Source organism: Natrix helvetica, assembly GCF_964273705.1.
Source record: "Natrix helvetica genome assembly, chromosome: 1".
Taxonomy (NCBI): domain Eukaryota; kingdom Metazoa; phylum Chordata; class Lepidosauria; order Squamata; family Natricidae; genus Natrix; species Natrix helvetica.
Genome location: NC_138548.1, coordinates 322860922 through 322879027, shown reverse-complemented (window position 1 = coordinate 322879027; position 18106 = coordinate 322860922). Strand labels below are relative to the sequence as shown.

The following is an 18106-nucleotide window of genomic DNA, read 5'->3' as shown; positions in this document are numbered from 1 at the left end:
ACCAATGCGACCAAGGCCGTCTCTGTGCTGTGCCCGGGTCGGAAGCCGGACTGGCGCGGGTCTAGATAATCATTTTCCTCCAGGTGACGTGGGAACTGCTGTGCTACCACACTCTCTACAACCTTCGCTAAAAAAGGAAGGTTGGAGACTGGACGATAATTGACTAGGTCCGTTGGGTCCAGGGAAGGCTTCTTGAGCAGGGGCCTCACCACCGCCTCTTTCAAGGCGGCCGGTAGAGAACCCTCACCCAGCGAGGCGTTCACCAGGCCCAGGAGCCAGTCGCGCGTAACCTCCCAGGATGCCAGTACAAGCCAGGAGGGACACGGGTCCAATAAACATGTGGTAGGTCGCAGACGTCCACGCAACCTGTCCAAATCCTCGATGGCAACCGAGTCGAACTCCTCCCAAAGCGGTCCCTCAAGACTCGCAACGGGCGTCTCTACTGAATCACTGAAAGGGGTCCATCCCATCCGGATTTGAGCGACTTTATCCTGTAGATAATTCCCAAACTCCTCTGCTCTGCCCTGTAATGGGGCTTCCCGTGGTCTCTCAAACAAGAGGGAACGGGTCACCCGAAACAGGGCAGCAGGGCGGTTATCTGCAGACGCAATAAGAGCGGCACAATGTTGACGTTTGGCCGCTCTTAATGCCACAAGGTACGTCTTCAAATATGCTCGTACCTGTGCTCGGTCAAATTCGGAACGGGAGGATCTCCAACGACTCTCTAGGCGTCTCTTGTGGCGTTTCATCACCCTTAGCTCCTCGGTAAACCAAGGTGCCAGGGTGGTTCGTCGCCGCAAGAGAGGCCGCAAAGGCGCCACCCGGTCTAGGGCCCCGGTAGTCGCACTATTCCATGCGTCTACCAGGTCCTCCACTCGGGGGCGGGTCAGGTCCACAGTAGGTGGCCCAAGTTCCGTCTGGAACCTATCCGGTTCCATCAGGCGCTTGGGGCGGAACCATCTAATACCTTCCAGTTCCGCCTCCTCGCGGCGGGGGGTGGCACCAGGGAAGTCCAGCCGGAGAAGTGAGTGATCCGACCATGACAGGGGAATAGTGTCTAGATCCCCTATTCCCAGATCACTCGTCCACTGGCCAGAGACAAAAACAAGGTCCAACTGATCTTTGGGTTTCAAGCGCTTCAGCGCATGCACATGCACACGTTTGCCATCACTGCTCTAAAGGGTTATTGGTACAAGAAATTTAGGTACAAAAGAAGTGTGATTTGAGAAAGGTGGGTGGTGACCCAGATGTTCCATTGTAAGTATACCATGCTTTCCAGCTGTTGCTGGCAGGGTTGGAGACATTTGCAGACTTATGAAATCAGGTATGTTGGACCAAAATTAAAGAGAAGTCAACTTAATATAGAGCTGTCATTTAGTAGTACAACAAGCCAGTGAGCACTTTCTCCCAACATTTCATTTAATGCATTAATAATTAATAATAAATAGAGAAACTCTTGGAGCTTTTCCATACTGCCACTTTAAGCTTCTTGACTTCTATCCATAATCCAGCTAGAAATAAAGCTGGCATAAGTACCTCATTTCTAGAATTCATCTTGTTCTGACCCAGCTCCCCAAACACAACAAACCCTCTGACGTGAACTCAAAAGATTTCTTTATTAGGAGTGCCGGCAGCCCCAGCAAAAAGCTTCTCTCGCAGGCTAACAAGTCTAGCTGTCCGGAAGATGAATAGTTGTCCACCACTATTCATCTCCGCCCCCTGCCTTTTATCCCCAGAGCTTGGGTGGGGCCCCGCTAGCATCGTACTTCTTCCTTCCTAAGGATCAACCCATGGCTTTCTACTGCTCTTCTCTTCTCTGCCTTTTGCGCATCTGTGTGTCAGGCACTGGACCCAGCTGTCCCTCCTCTTCTTCATCAACCACCTCAGACCTGGGGGGTGTTGACTCTCCATCTGACGACTGACGGATGGTTCCGAATCCGCCTCTCTCTCTCTGACTCTCTCTCTGCCAGCTCCATTCCCTCTTTCCCCTTGGAGGTCCAAGGTTGCCCTGATGTTGATCCTGATTCCCACACCTTCTCCTCCTTTGATTCAGCTGCTGGAGGGGCCAGTGGCCGACAGCCCACAACACATCTCCTCTTCCTTATTGAACCAGAAGCTTTACATTCTTGTCATTTTAACATGACAGCAATAAGATTCTAATACCAGAAGTAATGAAATGTTACTTCTGTCCTGCATATTCCTAACCTAGGTATTCCTCATTGTATGGAAAATACAACAATGAACTCATTTCTGAAATTATTCAAGATTTTTTTAAATTTTATTTTAAATACTCACATGCAAATAAGCAAATACATTACAGCGGAGCGAAACAACTTGATAGTGGTATCTACTGTCTAACATGGAAAAAACATGCTTACATTTCTCTGCTATAATTACTAGAAATACTATGATTGTCCACATTATTAAAGTTTAAGATGATAAAAAAAATACATTTGCTAGTTAGGACAACTGCATTAAATTGGTTTTTAAAAATTATGCTGACCAAATATCGTGCAAGTATTATTTCAGACTTTTAAATTATACTTTTAAAAATCTGATCATTTATTCTTTGATATTATTTATAGATCCAACACGATTTGTGGTGGCACCTACCAGCATGGATGTCACTGCTGGTGAAAGTATTCTTCTGCCTTGCCAAGTATCTCATGATCATCCACTAGACATTGTCTTTACTTGGTCATTTAATGGACGTCTGATAGACTTTGAAAAAGATGGAGATCACTTTGAAAGAGTTGGAGGGGTAAATATTATTAGTAGTAATTGTTGCAGACTTCATTATGTAATAAAGTATTGGACAGTTTGATGATATGTTTATAGAAACAGAGACCATTTGTATTGTCTGTCTTCTCACTTGTTAACCCTTAAGTCTGTTCACACTTAGGTTCTCAAATCAAAGCAGTTTATAACTTCAGCAATAAAATATGTGACTTATCTAATGCTTTCCAAAAATAGCAGCTCATTAGTAAAATGTGGTAAATGTAAAACTATACATTCAGGAAGAATCAAATGGGTACTTATTCCTTCAGTATTTGTCAACATTGTCAATAAAATTAGTTGCCATTTTATTAAAAAATTATATTACTGCAAACGACAACTGAAATATCAGAGAGAAACTGCCTATTTCTTATTACAGAACACTAATATATAGGACAGCTTCACCAAAGTCTAAAATGAGAGACAAAGCTGTTCTTTGAACAGAAAGTTGCCACTATGCAGGGATGTTCTCCTCTGCAGAATGTTCCCTGCTCCCTTCTTGTCTTTAGAACAGAGTTTTCAAACTGTGTCCCAAAGCACCTTAAGGTTTTGCAAGATCTAGATGGAATTCCATGGGAGATGATGGAAGAGAGAGAGAGAAAGACAGAGACAGAGAGAAACAGTGAGAATGATGAATGAATGATATTGTCAGGCCTGCAGCCGGTTCCTTTTAGGATCTTTGGCCTGCCACACTCTCTCTTATTTTACTATGCTATTTCATTAGTGGAGAATTGGGAGGGGGGAATAGTAAGGAGTAGCATGTGGTGTTGTCAAAAAAAAAATCCTTCTAGAAACCAAGGTCATCTTTTGTTCTCTACACTTCTGAGCCTGAACCGGAACTGGATGGGTGGAACTGCCAGTGTGGCAGTGGAAGATTGGACCATATGATGGATTTGTGGGTGTGAAGGAAAGATCATGAACTTTCAACTGGGTGGGAAACCCCAGCAAGCTTTCAGATTTGGGTTTCCACAGATGTGCCAACATGTCTCTCTTAATAAATTGGAACTTTGAGGAAAGCTCTGCCTTGGACTCTGATTTAATTTTGGATGATATTTGGAATGCTGACAGATATAGTGTAAACAAACAGCCATTCTAGTCTAAAAAAGGTAGAATCCCATTTTAAGGCCCCCAAACCTATCTACAACCTTACAATAAATGTTGTCTACAAAGTCAGACATTTTTTAATACTTTGCTACCGTTATCTGCCACTGTCAGGCCAAGTTTCTGGCTCAATGAAAAAACCAAGTAGCTGCTAAATTTCCAACAGTTTCCATCTCCTCTTAGTTTTCCTCTACAGGACTATGTGATTCTGCAGATTGGAAACTATGATCAACATTCTTAGAACATAAAACTAATCCCTTCCAGGAAAGCAATTTCAAACACACACACAAAAATAACTTATTGCTCTATGCAGGGGGCATTTCAAGCATTCTTTATGATAAGACATATAAATACGTTAAATAAATAAACAATGTATAGAATAGCCATTATAAAAAGGTGGAAGAGTCAGAACTTCCTATTAGTTCGTGCAAAAGGCTCTAATATTGAGCAAAAATATAATGCTAATCAATATAATTCTAGATCATATTTTGCTATCTTCTACGTTAACCCAATGTTACATTAATGCTAATCAATATAATTCTAGATCATATTTTGCTATCTTCTACGTTACCCCAAGTTCATTATTGAACTTAATGGTAGTTCATTATATGCCAGATATGTGTTGGCATATAACAAGAAGCCACACAGAAGCCATAATTGAATCCACACAATTGCTAATTGGTTACAGATTTTTTGCATTTCAAATTATATTGTTCCATGCCGAGAAATGCAAAAACTTCTAGATTATAGTCCTTGTGACCTTATACAAATATGTGGTCCCTCTAAATCACGTCTGTGCCACAAGTCTCTGGAAACTACTGTAGATGCCTTATCTTTGGGTTGACCTAAAAGATAAAGATATGCAGAAACCGATGTCCAAATACCAATGAAGGTTATAACCTGGACATTTAGGTAGAACATTAAAAAAACCTGTAACCCTTTTTTGCATATCAAATGTAAAGCAAACTGATTGACTGACCTGAAATTCTGTTGTCCTTTACAGGGAGCCATGCTTTCCTGTTCACACATTTTACATTATTTATTTTAATTGATTTAATTTTGATTTATAGACCCCACTCTTAATAGACTCCAGTTAGTTTAAATCAGTCATGCCTTGCATTTCCATCATTTGGTGTAAAAGTAATCCATTAGCCAAGTGGCCGTCATATGATAATGCTATTTAGAGCTCTTTATAAAGTAGTTGTAACATTTTACCCTACTTTATCAGCAGGATTCAGCTGGTGATTTGATGATCAGAAGCATCCAGCTGAATCATGCTGGAAAATACGTCTGCATGGTGCAAACAAGCGTGGACAAACTATCAGCTGCTGCAGACCTGATTGTAAGAGGTATTTGAATTTTGTTTGCTGTTGTTGTTGTTGTTGTTGTTGCAAAACTACTGCAAATAGTACCATAAAGCACAGCTCAAAAGGTTTTTTTGTTCCTTCAACTAGTAATCCAAACAAAAACACCACAGATTGCCTGTAATGTTTAACAAGTGCTAATAATTATTATACTTGGATAAAGAACTAAAATATTGCTCAAGACATGAATTGCCTCCATTTTGATATGGATGTCTCTCTCTGTGTGTGTTGTTTTATTTGTGTGTGTTTTTTAATGGCATGTTTTGTACATATGAAGTTGACTGCAAGCTGGGAAGGAAAGGGCATGCATGCTTCAGTTGCTTTGGCAGCAATAATTTGCCTGTAGCCTTTTTGCCCTCTCTTTTTAGTCTTTCCATATCACACTCTCCACATCAGACTTCAAGTGACCTCTTGGCCATGCTTCTGTGACCAAGTACCAAGTACTGTGGTCACATTACTGTGGCAGAGGAAGTTGTCTCTGTTGTTCTCCATCTTTTAAGCATCGCTTGGTAAATATACTGCTGCTACAAAATGCAAGTGGTGGCACTTAAAAAAAATATCAGTGTGACCCCAAATTGCTGACCTCAGCACCCTATGTTGGCTACATCAGTTATGCAGTCACCTCAGGGCAAACCCTGACTATTGTGCTTGATTCCTGAAGGTACTTTAGTTTGACCGATATAGTCAAGAGGCAACATTAGTCAGAGAGAGATTTATTTCTAAAAGCTATACATTAATCTGGTCGCAATTTATTATTGTCCCGGTGGAAGGTTAAAGTAGCTTGAATATTTGGGGGGGAAAGCTGTAACAAGTAAAGACTATTTGTTCTTAGAATCTAATTTTCTTGATTGCCTTTTCTCTCAAATGCCTCTTTTCTGGATAGTCTGATCTCACAGTATCAAACATCCATGGAGAGGGCAAAGTGGAGAAGTACCAAAACACATGTCACAACACTGCAATGCAAAATTTGCCCCTTCACCTGCATGAGACACTGCAATGCGAGGTTGAAAGGGTGGAGGTCATGTGTTATTATAATATGCCATCCATCCTTTTAGCATCACTGTGCTTAGGCACGGCTGCCCATTTGTCAATTATGTAAACATTGCATATTGTGTTTTGATCACGTAAAAACATTGTCATAAAGAAATTGAACCCTGTCAGGTGCACTGAAAAATGAAAACTGAATACAGCCCGCTGTCCTCTACTTACAACCATGGTTGGGATTGGTTAAGCAGTGCGGTCATTAAGTGAGACACAATGTGACTGTGCCTAACGTTGCAACCTTTTTTGTCATGGTCATGTTAGATACCACATGACCAAGACTTGCAACCATTCCTTTTGGCTTCCCTATTGATTTGCTTGTCAAAAGCTGGCTGGGAAAGTTACAAATGATGATCATGTGACTTGCAGGAGGCTATAATTTTGGTATACAGATGGTTGCCAAGTGCCTGGATTGTCACGATCAGGTTAGATCATGGATGCTGCCATAGTCATAAGTATGAGGATCAGACATAAGTCACTTTTTTCATCACGTCATAATTTCAACTAGCCACTAAACAAATGACCATAACTTGACGTCTATATGTAAAAAAGACAAAGAAACAAATCAGTGTAACTGATTTCTCACTGTAGTCCAAAAACCTGTGTTAAAAAAAAACCTGTATTTTTCATTGCTCAGGGATTGGTTATCTGATGAACCATCCATTTTCAGGAAGAATGGACATACACGAGATTCCATCTATTAAACCAGAGGTGGGAAACCTTTTATGCTTGTGGACCTCAACTTCCAGAATTCCTGAGCCAGCCTGGGAGTTGAAGTCCACAAGTCATAAAGGGGCCATAGTATCCCACCTCTGCATTAAATAGTGTCCTCTGATGAAATCTAGATTTTTGCTTTCCGTACTGCAGTACCCATCCATTGGAAGAATATATCCCAGAGTTCTGTTTGGCCTTCACCCTGATCTCTTTTAAAAGATTCCTTAAAACCTAACTGTTCCTCAGACCATGTAGTAGCACCTTGTATACTATATGACTTTTTAAAAAAAGATTAGTATGGTGTTTTTTTCCTGATGCCTGGTATTCTTGTCTGTATTTTTAAACTTTTAATACTATAGTTTGTCAAGATTCAGGTAGCCCTAAAAATGTAAACAACGAAATGAAACAAAGCAACCAACTGAATCTCTTTTAGAAGAGCCTTATATTGTTGGGGTGACCCTATTGAGAAGCCATCTTTTATAATCTCATGCACAATATTTGAAAGAACAAATAATGGAGCATCCATTGCTGATTGCAAACTACAGTTCATCTCATATGTAAAGAGACAGTTACTAAGTACAAATAGTCCTTGGCTTATGAACATTTGTTCAGTGAGACCATTCAAAATTATTGTAGTGCTGAACGAAGGGATCTATGACTAATTTCCAAAGTGATGGCCATTGCAGTGCCCCTGAGGTCACATGATCAAAATCCAGGCACTTGACAGCCAAACCAGAGGTGCTTCAACCTTTTTATATAGAGAGATCAGGGGTCAAATTCAGCAGGTTCTAACAGGTTCTGGAGAACCGGTAGCGGACATTTTGAGTAGTTTAGAGAACCGGCAAATACAACCCCTGGCTGGGCTCAGAGTGGGGTGGGAATGAAGATTTTGCAATATCCTTCCCCCAGGAGTGGAGAGGGAATGAAGATTTTGCAATATCCTTCCCCCAGGAGTGGAGAGGGAATGGGGATTTTGCAATATCCTTCCCCTGCCACACCCATCAAGCCACACCCACCGAACCGGTAGTAAAAAAAATGTTGAATTTCACCACTGATATACAGTGATGTGCGGTGAGGTTTATGGCTGGTGAGGCTGGTGACGTCACCAGTGTGAGCCGCGGTCCCCTTCATGATGACTCAGGAAGGCAGGGAATGGGACCACGTGAGGCACCTTCAGCCTCCTGCACACGTCCCATTCCCCACCTTCCTGAGTCAACATGAAGGGGACCGCGGCTCGCGCTCCGCGGTCCCCTTCATGTTGACTCAGGAAGGCTGGGAATGGGACGTGTGCAGGAGGCTGAAGCTGCCTCAGCCTCCTGCACACGTGGCCCCATTCCCCTCTTTCCTGACTCCTGAGCCAACATGAAGGGGACCGCGGCTCGCGCTCCCCTTTTTTTATTTTCATGATGACAGCGGTGAGGCTTTGCCTCCCCTGACCGCACGTCCCTGCTGCTATAGATAATTGATTCTTATTAAATGCAATAAATAACTCTGTATCAGTCAGGTGAATACCCTGATCAGATTTTACTCATATTTACTTTGCAGCTAATTATGGATAATGCTTCTGCTTTAATTCAGTGTGTATATGTATATATATATTCCCTTGAAAAGCAGAATGGAAGATTTCCTAGTCTAGTCTACCTATTCTAGAGTAGCTGGGAGGTGGGAGAATGGAGGACATGTTCATTGTTCATTTAAAAAGGCAGTTGCAGTTTATGAGCTGCTCCCTCATGGAATTAAGATATATTGTAGCTTTAGTAAACTCATGCTCCACTTAATGAGAACAAGGTTCAATGAACAGTTTAAATACTCAGAAATTAGCCTGCTAAATATTTAAAATCTGTAATACTTGAAGTTCATAAGTATATACATCATTTTGGAGGAAATAATCTTACATTTTATTAGGAGTCTTTTAGAAGAAAATACATTACATGCGAACATAGTGAATTTCTTTTTTCTTGCATCTGGAGTTGTAGGGATGTTTTTTTTAGTGCTCAGTTTTCTAGCCACACTCCGCCATCTAGTGGATAAAAGAAACACCAGCCAAACTTTCCTTTTAGTTACTGATGTTCATTCATGATAAAAAACATACATTTGCTTAATCAACCAAATGAGTTAGAGCCTAACGTAGTCTAAAACTCCCTTGTCATTGTCATTGACATTTCATTTAAGTGTACATATTTAGTTGCACCATCATATTTGGCAAAATAAACAGGCAGATGATTAAAAAACAAAGGACTAAGGAGAAATTTCCCAACAGTAACAATGGAATGGCTTGTCTTCAGAAGTTGTGGGTAGAACCGGACAGCCACTTGTCTGGAATGGTATAGGATCTTTTGCTTGAGCAGAAGGTTGGACTAGAAGACCTCCAAGATCCCTTCCAACTCTGTTATTCTGTTAAAGCACTCTGTAGCACCCTACTAAAAGCTAAGTTCTTTAGTTAAGCAAAGTCTTTCCATTAATGTCAAATCATTTTTTTAAAAATTACAGTCTTGGCACAAATGCTATTTAATTGAATTTTTACATTTTACATTGGATGTGTTACTATGGAATCTGCTCTTCGAAAGATCGTGCTAGGTGCTTCCAGCAAACACATTCAATCCCAGGGCTTACCACAAAGAAGACGTAGTCAAGCTATTCTCCAAAGCACCTGGAAGCAATGGGTGAAAACTAATCAAGAAGAGAAGCAACTTAGAACTAAGGAGAAATTTCCTGACAGTTAGAACAATTAATCAGTGGAACAGCTTGCCTCCAGAAGTTGTGAATGCTCCAATACTGGAAGATTTTAAAAAGATGTTAGATAACCATTTGTCTGAAGTGGTGTAGGGTTTCCTGTCTAGGCAGGGGGTTGGACTAGACGACCTCTAAGGTCCCTTCCAACTCTGTTATTCTATTTTATTCTATTCTAACTATTCATTTTCACAGTTGGTGAATCTTCTTTAAGCAGCCGTTTTTAACAGCATCAGGATGAAAGATATAAGATTACGAACCACAATACACTATACACACAGCTCTAATGATCAATAGAGATAACTCTTATAGAAAAAGTATCATTATGATGAAAACTTACTATGATCATGATTTGGTGTATGCTTACTTAAAGAGTCAGTCCCACTAAAGTCAAAGGGTTTATTTTTGCGTAAGTGCAGCCTATGGTGACATTAATTTCATAATGTTATTATGAAACATTTCATAATGTTATTGCTGAAATTAAATAATATGTCTTTTGCAAGTCCAGCACATATATTTAGTAAACTAAATATGTGTGATTTAGTAATCTAAATATGTGTTTAAAAAACAAATATATCACATAGCAATTTGTGTTCATACTAACAGCCAGAATCATTAGTAAACCTTGAGAATTTGCATGCTTGTCAATAATTGATTTATGGAATATGTATGCACAGTTCAAGCTGTATTGTTAAGACATTTAATACTGTATGTCAAAGTTCCTGACAGTATAGCCTGTAGTATAAAATAAATAAATAAAAATTTAAATGTTAAATCTACTTTATTTTTAAAGTTTCATTTTCAATATCATTTTGAAAAGAGCAGCTAAAATTGTGACTTCAACTATAGTCATCACTATGATTTCACCCTTAAAACAGAGATTTCCCATCTATTTCCTGAGGAATGGAAGACCTCCAGAATGTGGGATATGGGGAAAAGGAATGTAAAAAAACAAAAACAAGGTACCAAATAGAGGGGAATGGGGTGAAACCTCCATGGGCACCGAAGTACAATTATTGGGCTAATAAACTTACATCATTCTTCAGGGGTATGGTTTGGTGTAACCAATATGATTCCCAGCTATGTTACTGTACGGAGGACAATTGGCAAACAAGCAATAAGAAGTAGAGAGAACGAGACGTTCTTATTGCTTCTCATATGCCAATCCTCAGTCAGTAATATTTTTTTCCCAAATAAAGTCTTCTACTAAGAAAGGCATTCTATTGGATTTTGATGAATATCTGAAATGAGAATATTCCAGATCTGGGGAAATCCTCAGTGAATAGATTTCTCTGCCCTCGTTGTTCAGATTTGCTCTAGTCATATGGCCAGTTGGGCAACAGTCCATCTCCTAGCAAAAAGTACAGTGCTACAGGTCAACACTGAGGGGGCACAAAATTGCTCAGTGGTTAAAGAAGCTGAGCTTGCCAGCTGGACACTTGACAGCCCAGGTTGAAGACCCAGTTCCGTGCAATGGTTGAGTTCCCGTTACTTGTTCCAGCTCCTGTCTAACCTAGCAGTTAGAAAGCATGAAAATGCGAGTAGATACATTGATACCATTTTGGTGGGAAGGTAATAGTGTTCCATGCACCTTTGGCTTATAGCCATGCAGGCCACATGAACATGGAAATTGTCTTTGGACAATGCTGGCTCTCTCAGGCAAGAAACGGAGATGAGCATCATGCCTAGAGCCAGACACAACTAACAGGGAAACATTTACCTTTTTAGAGGTCAGAAGAAGGTCCCCAGGTCAGACAAGACAGTATTCACATTTTTTCATGCAAAAAACAAAACAAAACCCAAACAAGCCAGATTTGTGAAATAATTCATGAAATCATTTTGCCTCCCCCCCCCCAGATATTAACCATTTCTAAGCTTACTGCCATATTGCACAAAGAGGTAATGTAAGGATGTCATTGAAACTCTCTGTTTCCAACAAGACATGCAAAGATTACACCAGATAAGTGTTTCAGGCTAAGGCACATTTATCTGAAAAGATAAACCTCTGAGCCTTTAGGACTTACTTCCCTATGACTGTGAATAAGATTATATTGAAAGTCTGTAGCATTCTTACTGATAACATTCTATGTTCAGATTAGAAAGGAATTTAAACATTTTGTCTTTTTCACCATTGCAAATGTTCTTTTGTCATTTATTCTTTTTATTCTTATAAACCCTTATACTCTTATTCTTCTTATAAACCCTTTTAAAAAACTGAGCTACTGTATAAGAAAGAATTTTCTGAGTCCTTTTACACAGGCAAAAATTATAATACCCTGTTTCCCTGAAAATAAGAGCTCCCTGGATAATAAGCCCAATCGGGCTTTTGAGCGCATGCACTAAAATAAGCCCTTCCCTGAAAATAAGCCCTCCCTGAAAATATTGCAACACAGCAGCAGCCATGAGGTGACCACACTCACCACCTCCTGCATCTCAAAAATAATAAGATCTCCCTGAAAATAAGGTCGTGTCCTTATTTTGGGGGTCCAAAGAAAATAAGACCTTGTCTTACTTTTGGGGAAACATGGTACTTGTGTCTCTTGTGTTAAAGAATACATATCTCTGCTAAAAAAATAATAATTTTAGTCACTATATTTAAAATTTATCTATGTCAAAATGAACTTAACATCCAAAGAAGTTTTATAACAGAAGTTCTCCCTTAGTGCCAAGAATTTCAATTGATCCAAATCAAAAAGGTAATGCCCAAAATATCCCAAACATTTCAAGTTTGTTATAGTTTACATCACCATCATGGGCGCCGAAAACTCTGCGGAAGTAGGCAGTGTAGAATGGATCAAACACTGAAATCATTGGGCTACTTTGGACAGTATATTTTGCATCTGGATCTCCTGCAGTTCCTTCTACAAAGAGCAGATTTTTTATAATACCGGTTTTTTTTTCTTCTTAGAATTGAACAAGAAAGTCTTTCAACTCTTCATCTTAAATGTGGACTATTTCTGCAGGCTATTATTTGCTATGTATATCTCACTGAGGGGAACCAAAATGTATTTTTGTTTATTTTGGATGTTTCGTAACAGGTCCCCCGGGTCCTCCTGAAGCTGTGACAATTGATGAGATAACAGACACTACGGCTCAGGTTTCTTGGAGACCAGGAGCAGATAATCGCAGTCCCATTACAACATACGTTATTCAAGCAAGAACCCCATTTTCTGTTGGATGGCAAGGAGTAAATACAGGTACAGAAGCACTTTAAAGCATACGGAGTGTGATTTTTAAACATTCCTATATACACAAAATGGTCAAGTCAGCGTGAATCTATAAGATGTAATATTGATAAACAGAACATACGGTATATACGATGATCTTCAAAGAGAGAGTAAGAAAATCAATAATTCCTACAAGTTCACATTCATCATGTTGTTCCCTTTCATGGTGAGCAATATTGTACGGTGCACAGCAAAGCACAAGAAATAAGAAAAAGAGAAGGAACTATAACTAAATCTAATTTATATCCATTCACTCAATCAATTGAATTATTTTCTTATTCTATCCATATTCTTTCACCACACGTTCTTCCAGAGGCAACTAGACTTTGTTTTGTTTTTTTTCTTTCAAGGAAAAGCAAAGAAACTCCAGTTGCCTCTGGAAAAAGCACCTTTGAAACAACCATAACCTGCATGACTGAGAATCTCTGTACATTCTTTCTTTACCTTAAGTACCATATTCCTCCCCCATTCAGCTTTTTGTTTTTCCTGACGCAGCCAACTTTCCTTGTGGCAAAGTGGGCAGAAGGATGCTTTTATAACCAACTCTTCTTACTGCTTTTGAAAAATCTTCGTTTCTCTTAACAGACCACGTACTTTCTACTGACATTAGCATTTATTCTCCAGAAGAATTCTCCATAATGTTTATAATCTTTAGTAAATGTCCTTCCATTGCATTTATTTCTCTAGTTCTGGGTTTGTTTTTTCATCATGTATATATAACTCACACTCATTCATCACACTTTGACACAACCTTCTTCCATCTTAATTTTCAAATCCATGTTGCTTGTATTATATATTTTATGTAATATTCACAATGAGTCATTACAGTTTTCGCTCCAAAAACACACAGCATCCCTTACATGTAAGATTAGATACACATTTAGAAAATTAACAACATACTTCTAATTTCACTAAAGCATTCTTTAATGAATACATTAAACAAGGAGCTAATACACATCCTTGTCCTATTCCCTGTTTGTTGTTGAACCATCCTATTTAGTGTCGTACATTTTTTAATCCATCAGATGTATAGTAAGTGTATTATGTACCGGATCAAAGCATTCCACGACTCAAACCTATTCACGTCATTAAATTAAGAAGCATACAATAGACGTTTCCCAATCTTACATGTCTTAATTGCCTGCTAAACAGCAAAATTAACCTGCACCTTCCTATGTTAAGCAAAATGCAGTCTTCGCACTTGGGTTAGACAAGTGATAATGCTGCTCAACAGGCAAACCATATTCATATTTTAAGATTTTTTTTCAGTATAGTACCAGCTATACCTAAAAATTTACCATTTTCAACATTGCTACAGCAATTTTTTAATTTCCTTTTTTATAATTTTTTTCCTTGGGCATTAGTACTGTACATACAGCATTCATTTCAATTCTACATTTCATTGCAAACCTCACAAACATATGTTAATACTCCTTGCAGTGATCCCTTACTTTATAGCTTCATTTCAATATATTTCATTCTTTTGTTTGAATTTTCAGTCTGGTGACAGCTTCTTATTTAACCCTTTGTGCCCATTCCCCAAACCATTTGGGTTTTTTTAATTATTATTTCTGTGAAATTAGTTATAACTCTGTGATAGCGAACCTATGGCATGCATGCCAGAGGTAGCACGCAGAGCCCTCTCTGTGGGCATGTGCACTGCCCCCACTTGCTCTTCTGGTTTCTGCTATGCACATGCACAACTGGTCTTTATGGGCAACGGAACACTGGAAAATGGCCTGAAAATGCCCCCCAAAACAACCAAAAAAACCAGGCCTTTGGGGCTGTTTTTCAGGCCAAAAACAGGCTGAAAAATTACTTGAAAACAGCCTGAAAAATGGCCAAAACAAGCATGCATGCGCTGGCCAGCTGGTCTTCGGGTTTCCAGTGCGCGCACATGGGCACTTCTGGTTTGGGCACTCAATGCTGAAAAGATTCACCATCACTGTTATAACTACTCAATTATGGTAATCAGCTGATTAGCACCTCTTCTACCATGATTTTAACCATAAATTCAGTATAGATGAAAAATCAGACCAGCCAACTCATAGTTCAATTATGTAGCCTAATTTAGTTTATTATTTCCACTCAGTTTCTGTCCTGTTGTTCTGCTTGCTGTGTTTCTTCCCCATTAAATTTTGAATCTTTAAAATTATATGTATATAATGGTTTTTCAATGATACAGCGATTATCAGGCATACTTTTTTTTTTCATTCTCTCTTTCCTGACCTACAATGTTTCTTTCAGTGCCTGATGTCATTGATGGAAATACATTTACAGCAACGGTAGTAGGCTTAAACCCGTGGGTGGAATATGAATTCCGAATAGTAGCTGCGAGCCTTATTGGAATCGGGGAGCCAAGCAAACCATCAGAGAAACGAAGAACGGAAGAGGCTCGTAAGTAGGATTAGAAAAAGAAACAATATTTCAATTCATATTTCTTGGCACTCAATAAAGCACATATTTGGCATAAATAGTTTCGCAAGTAAGGGAGAAATTCATTTAATATAAAAAATGATCCTAGTTTTTACCACAATGGGAGCCGTCACAGTCATAAGTGGTAACAGTTCTAAAATGGGTGGGCCACGTCGATAGTTAAATGAACCAATAGTTTTGTATGGCTGTGGTTTTACTCATTTTAAAATTGTTTTCAAAATAAAATGTGTCTGTTTCCTTAACAATTTTGACATTAAAAAAATCATTGATAAAAAAAGCCTAAAAAATACTTGTAAGTACACTTAATATATACACTTTTATGGAGTGTACAAAATTCCAAGACAGGCATCAGATATACAAAAACCAGCAAAACAGCAAGAATATAGTACAGTATTATTAATAGTTCACAGAACCCTCATACTTTTGTTAGAAAAGGAAGCTCCTATTTAAAAAAAATGTTTTCTAACTTTAGCAATACTCAAAAGTCCAACGTTTAATCTGTCCCTAATGCAAGTTTTTTTTTAACAAATTAAAACCTCTCTCACTGTCCCTTCCCACCTGAGGTCATGAGCACCGGTTTGACAAAGCTGGCTGAAGTTATTAGTTGCAAGAAGATTCAGGACATTTGTAGCAGTGCAATTACACAGGAAAAGCACAATAAATACTGTGTTTCCCCAAAATTAAGACAGGGTCTTATTTTCTTTTGACCCTTGAAATAAGCACTTGGCCTTATTTTCGGGGAAGTGTTATTATTTTTGAGGTCCAGGAGGCGGCGAGCATGGTCACTTATGGCTGCTGCCGTGTTGCAATATTTTCGGGGAGGACTTATTTTCAGGGGAGGGCTTATTTTAGTACATGTGCTCAAAAGCCCGATTGGGCTTATTATCCAGGGAAGTGTTACTTTCAGGGAAATGGTAATCTTAATTAAAAATATACAATATATTTAAAAAATCTGAAAAAAATAGGAAAGCAAATTTGGTTGTGCAAATTGCCTTGAAATTTCAAGCGACTGAATTTGTCTTAAGTCCTAACAAACTTATATCTAAAATCATTGCAATAAGTTATTATAGCACCGGATTTTCATTTTGGCCTGCTTGCTACAGTTCAGTATTTTTCTTCCCTTTTTCAGTTCCTGAAGTCACTCCAGCCAATGTCAGTGGAGGTGGTGGCACTAAATCTGAATTGGTTATAACATGGGAGGTAAGTGATATATGGCTTCAGGAGGGAAATCATTTGTTTCTTAGCGATCAGTTGACTGTCTGTGACTTGAAATGGTTATATCAGGCAGGTGATACTTGGGAAGCATCATCTCAAGTGCTGGGTCTTTGGGCAAAGAAACTGATTCAAAGATCAGCAAGACTAATCAGACACTGAGGTGGCTTCATAATAAATTGATCAATAACACAACATCTTTATCTCCACAAAGCAAAAAATCTACAGAGTTCAGAGCTGTGATTCAACCTTGAGTTAGTCAGAATTGAACTCCTGGCAGTTGGCAGAATTAGCCTGCAATACAGGAGTGGGTTGCTGCCAGCATTACTGCTGGCTTGGTGCGCGCAAATGTGCAGTTGCCCAAAAATAGATCTTCGCATTCACAGAACTTAAAAAGGGGAGAGGGGAACCTTGCCGTGACTGGAGAACCAGTTTGGAGGCGCAGTAGGTCTGGGTCGCTGCCGGTTCCAGCGATCCAGGCCGGAAAATCACTACCGGTTTGGTATTTGTGTGTGTGTGTGTGTGTGTGTGTGTGTGTGTGTGTGTGTGTGTGTGTGTGTTTTCTCATATTTATGGCTCCTAAGTCCAAAGAGCCTGTAACATTGGAACCTGGCAGATAAGAGTGGGGGTAAGATAGTGATGTTTTAGGATTTTGTTTGCTCTACTTTCTAAGATGTTAGATTTATCATTCTAACCCAGAATTAACTTATAATGTAACAGAATTGAATAACAGATTTGGAAGGGACCTTGGAGTCTTCTAGTCCAACCCCCTGTTCAAGCAGGAAACCCTACACCATTTCAGTCAAATGATTGTCCAATCTCTTCTTAAAAACTTCCAGTATTAGAGCATTCACAACTTCTGGAAGCAAGTCGTTCTACTTTGTTGTAAATGTGAGAGCTTATTTTCTTCTTCTTTCCAAACAGTCAAAATTTATGTAAAGCGTTTGTCAGGAACAATGTTTAGGTTCTTTTATAATGATAATGATGAAAGTTAATAAACTTAGAAACTTTGCAAACAGGCCTCTTGTCAGGTAATTACCTCGAGATTAGACTGCTTGCTTGCTTGTAGTTTACACCACACTTCAGCACACAGTTTAGTGTTCACATTTTTGTTAAAGTAGTTGTGTTCTTTGCTTCAAAATTTACACTGCATATTTCAAGTAGAAACAGCACACATTGGTGAAAAACTGGAGATCTGTGATCCAATAGTTTGAATAATTTCAAAGGCCTGGCTTTAATACTTCCAAAGAGAACTAAATTTGACCATGAAATAAATGTGCTTTAAATGTTTTACTGAGAAAGAGATTAAAAAAGTGAACATTACAACATTGCTACCTTTTTTCTCTGAGTTTTTTCTAACGTCTTCAGTGCTACTTGTTCTAATCGTTCAGAGAATGTGAATATGTAGAAACAAATGTGGCTATAGCTTTGGTTTTTCACTCTCTGAGTTAAAAGCTTTAATCCTTGTCTCTCATTCTTTTTCTCTCACTTACAAACACACACACA

General features: G+C 39.1%; 1 protein-coding gene and 1 long non-coding RNA gene across 4 annotated transcripts in view; one reads left to right on the top strand and one right to left on the bottom strand.

The window, feature by feature from the left end:
• LOC309388261 overlaps nt 1-5017 on the bottom strand; it is a 92523-nt gene extending 87506 nt beyond the window's left edge. For all 3 annotated transcript variants that reach the window (XR_014174738.1, XR_014174739.1, XR_014174740.1), the window contains exon 1: nt 4856-5017. This is a non-coding gene — a long non-coding RNA (uncharacterized lncRNA). The remainder of the gene's footprint in view (nt 1-4855) is intronic.
• Nucleotides 1-18106, top strand: part of LOC309388255 (contactin-4-like) — a 588970-nt gene that overhangs the window by 557489 nt on the left and 13375 nt on the right. The window contains exons 13-18 of the mRNA XM_081945445.1: nt 2586-2761; nt 5105-5225; nt 10604-10687; nt 12764-12922; nt 15200-15349; nt 16518-16588. Coding sequence (XP_081801571.1) covers nt 2586-2761; nt 5105-5225; nt 10604-10687; nt 12764-12922; nt 15200-15349; nt 16518-16588 — 761 coding nt within the window. The remainder of the gene's footprint in view (nt 1-2585; nt 2762-5104; nt 5226-10603; nt 10688-12763; nt 12923-15199; nt 15350-16517; nt 16589-18106) is intronic.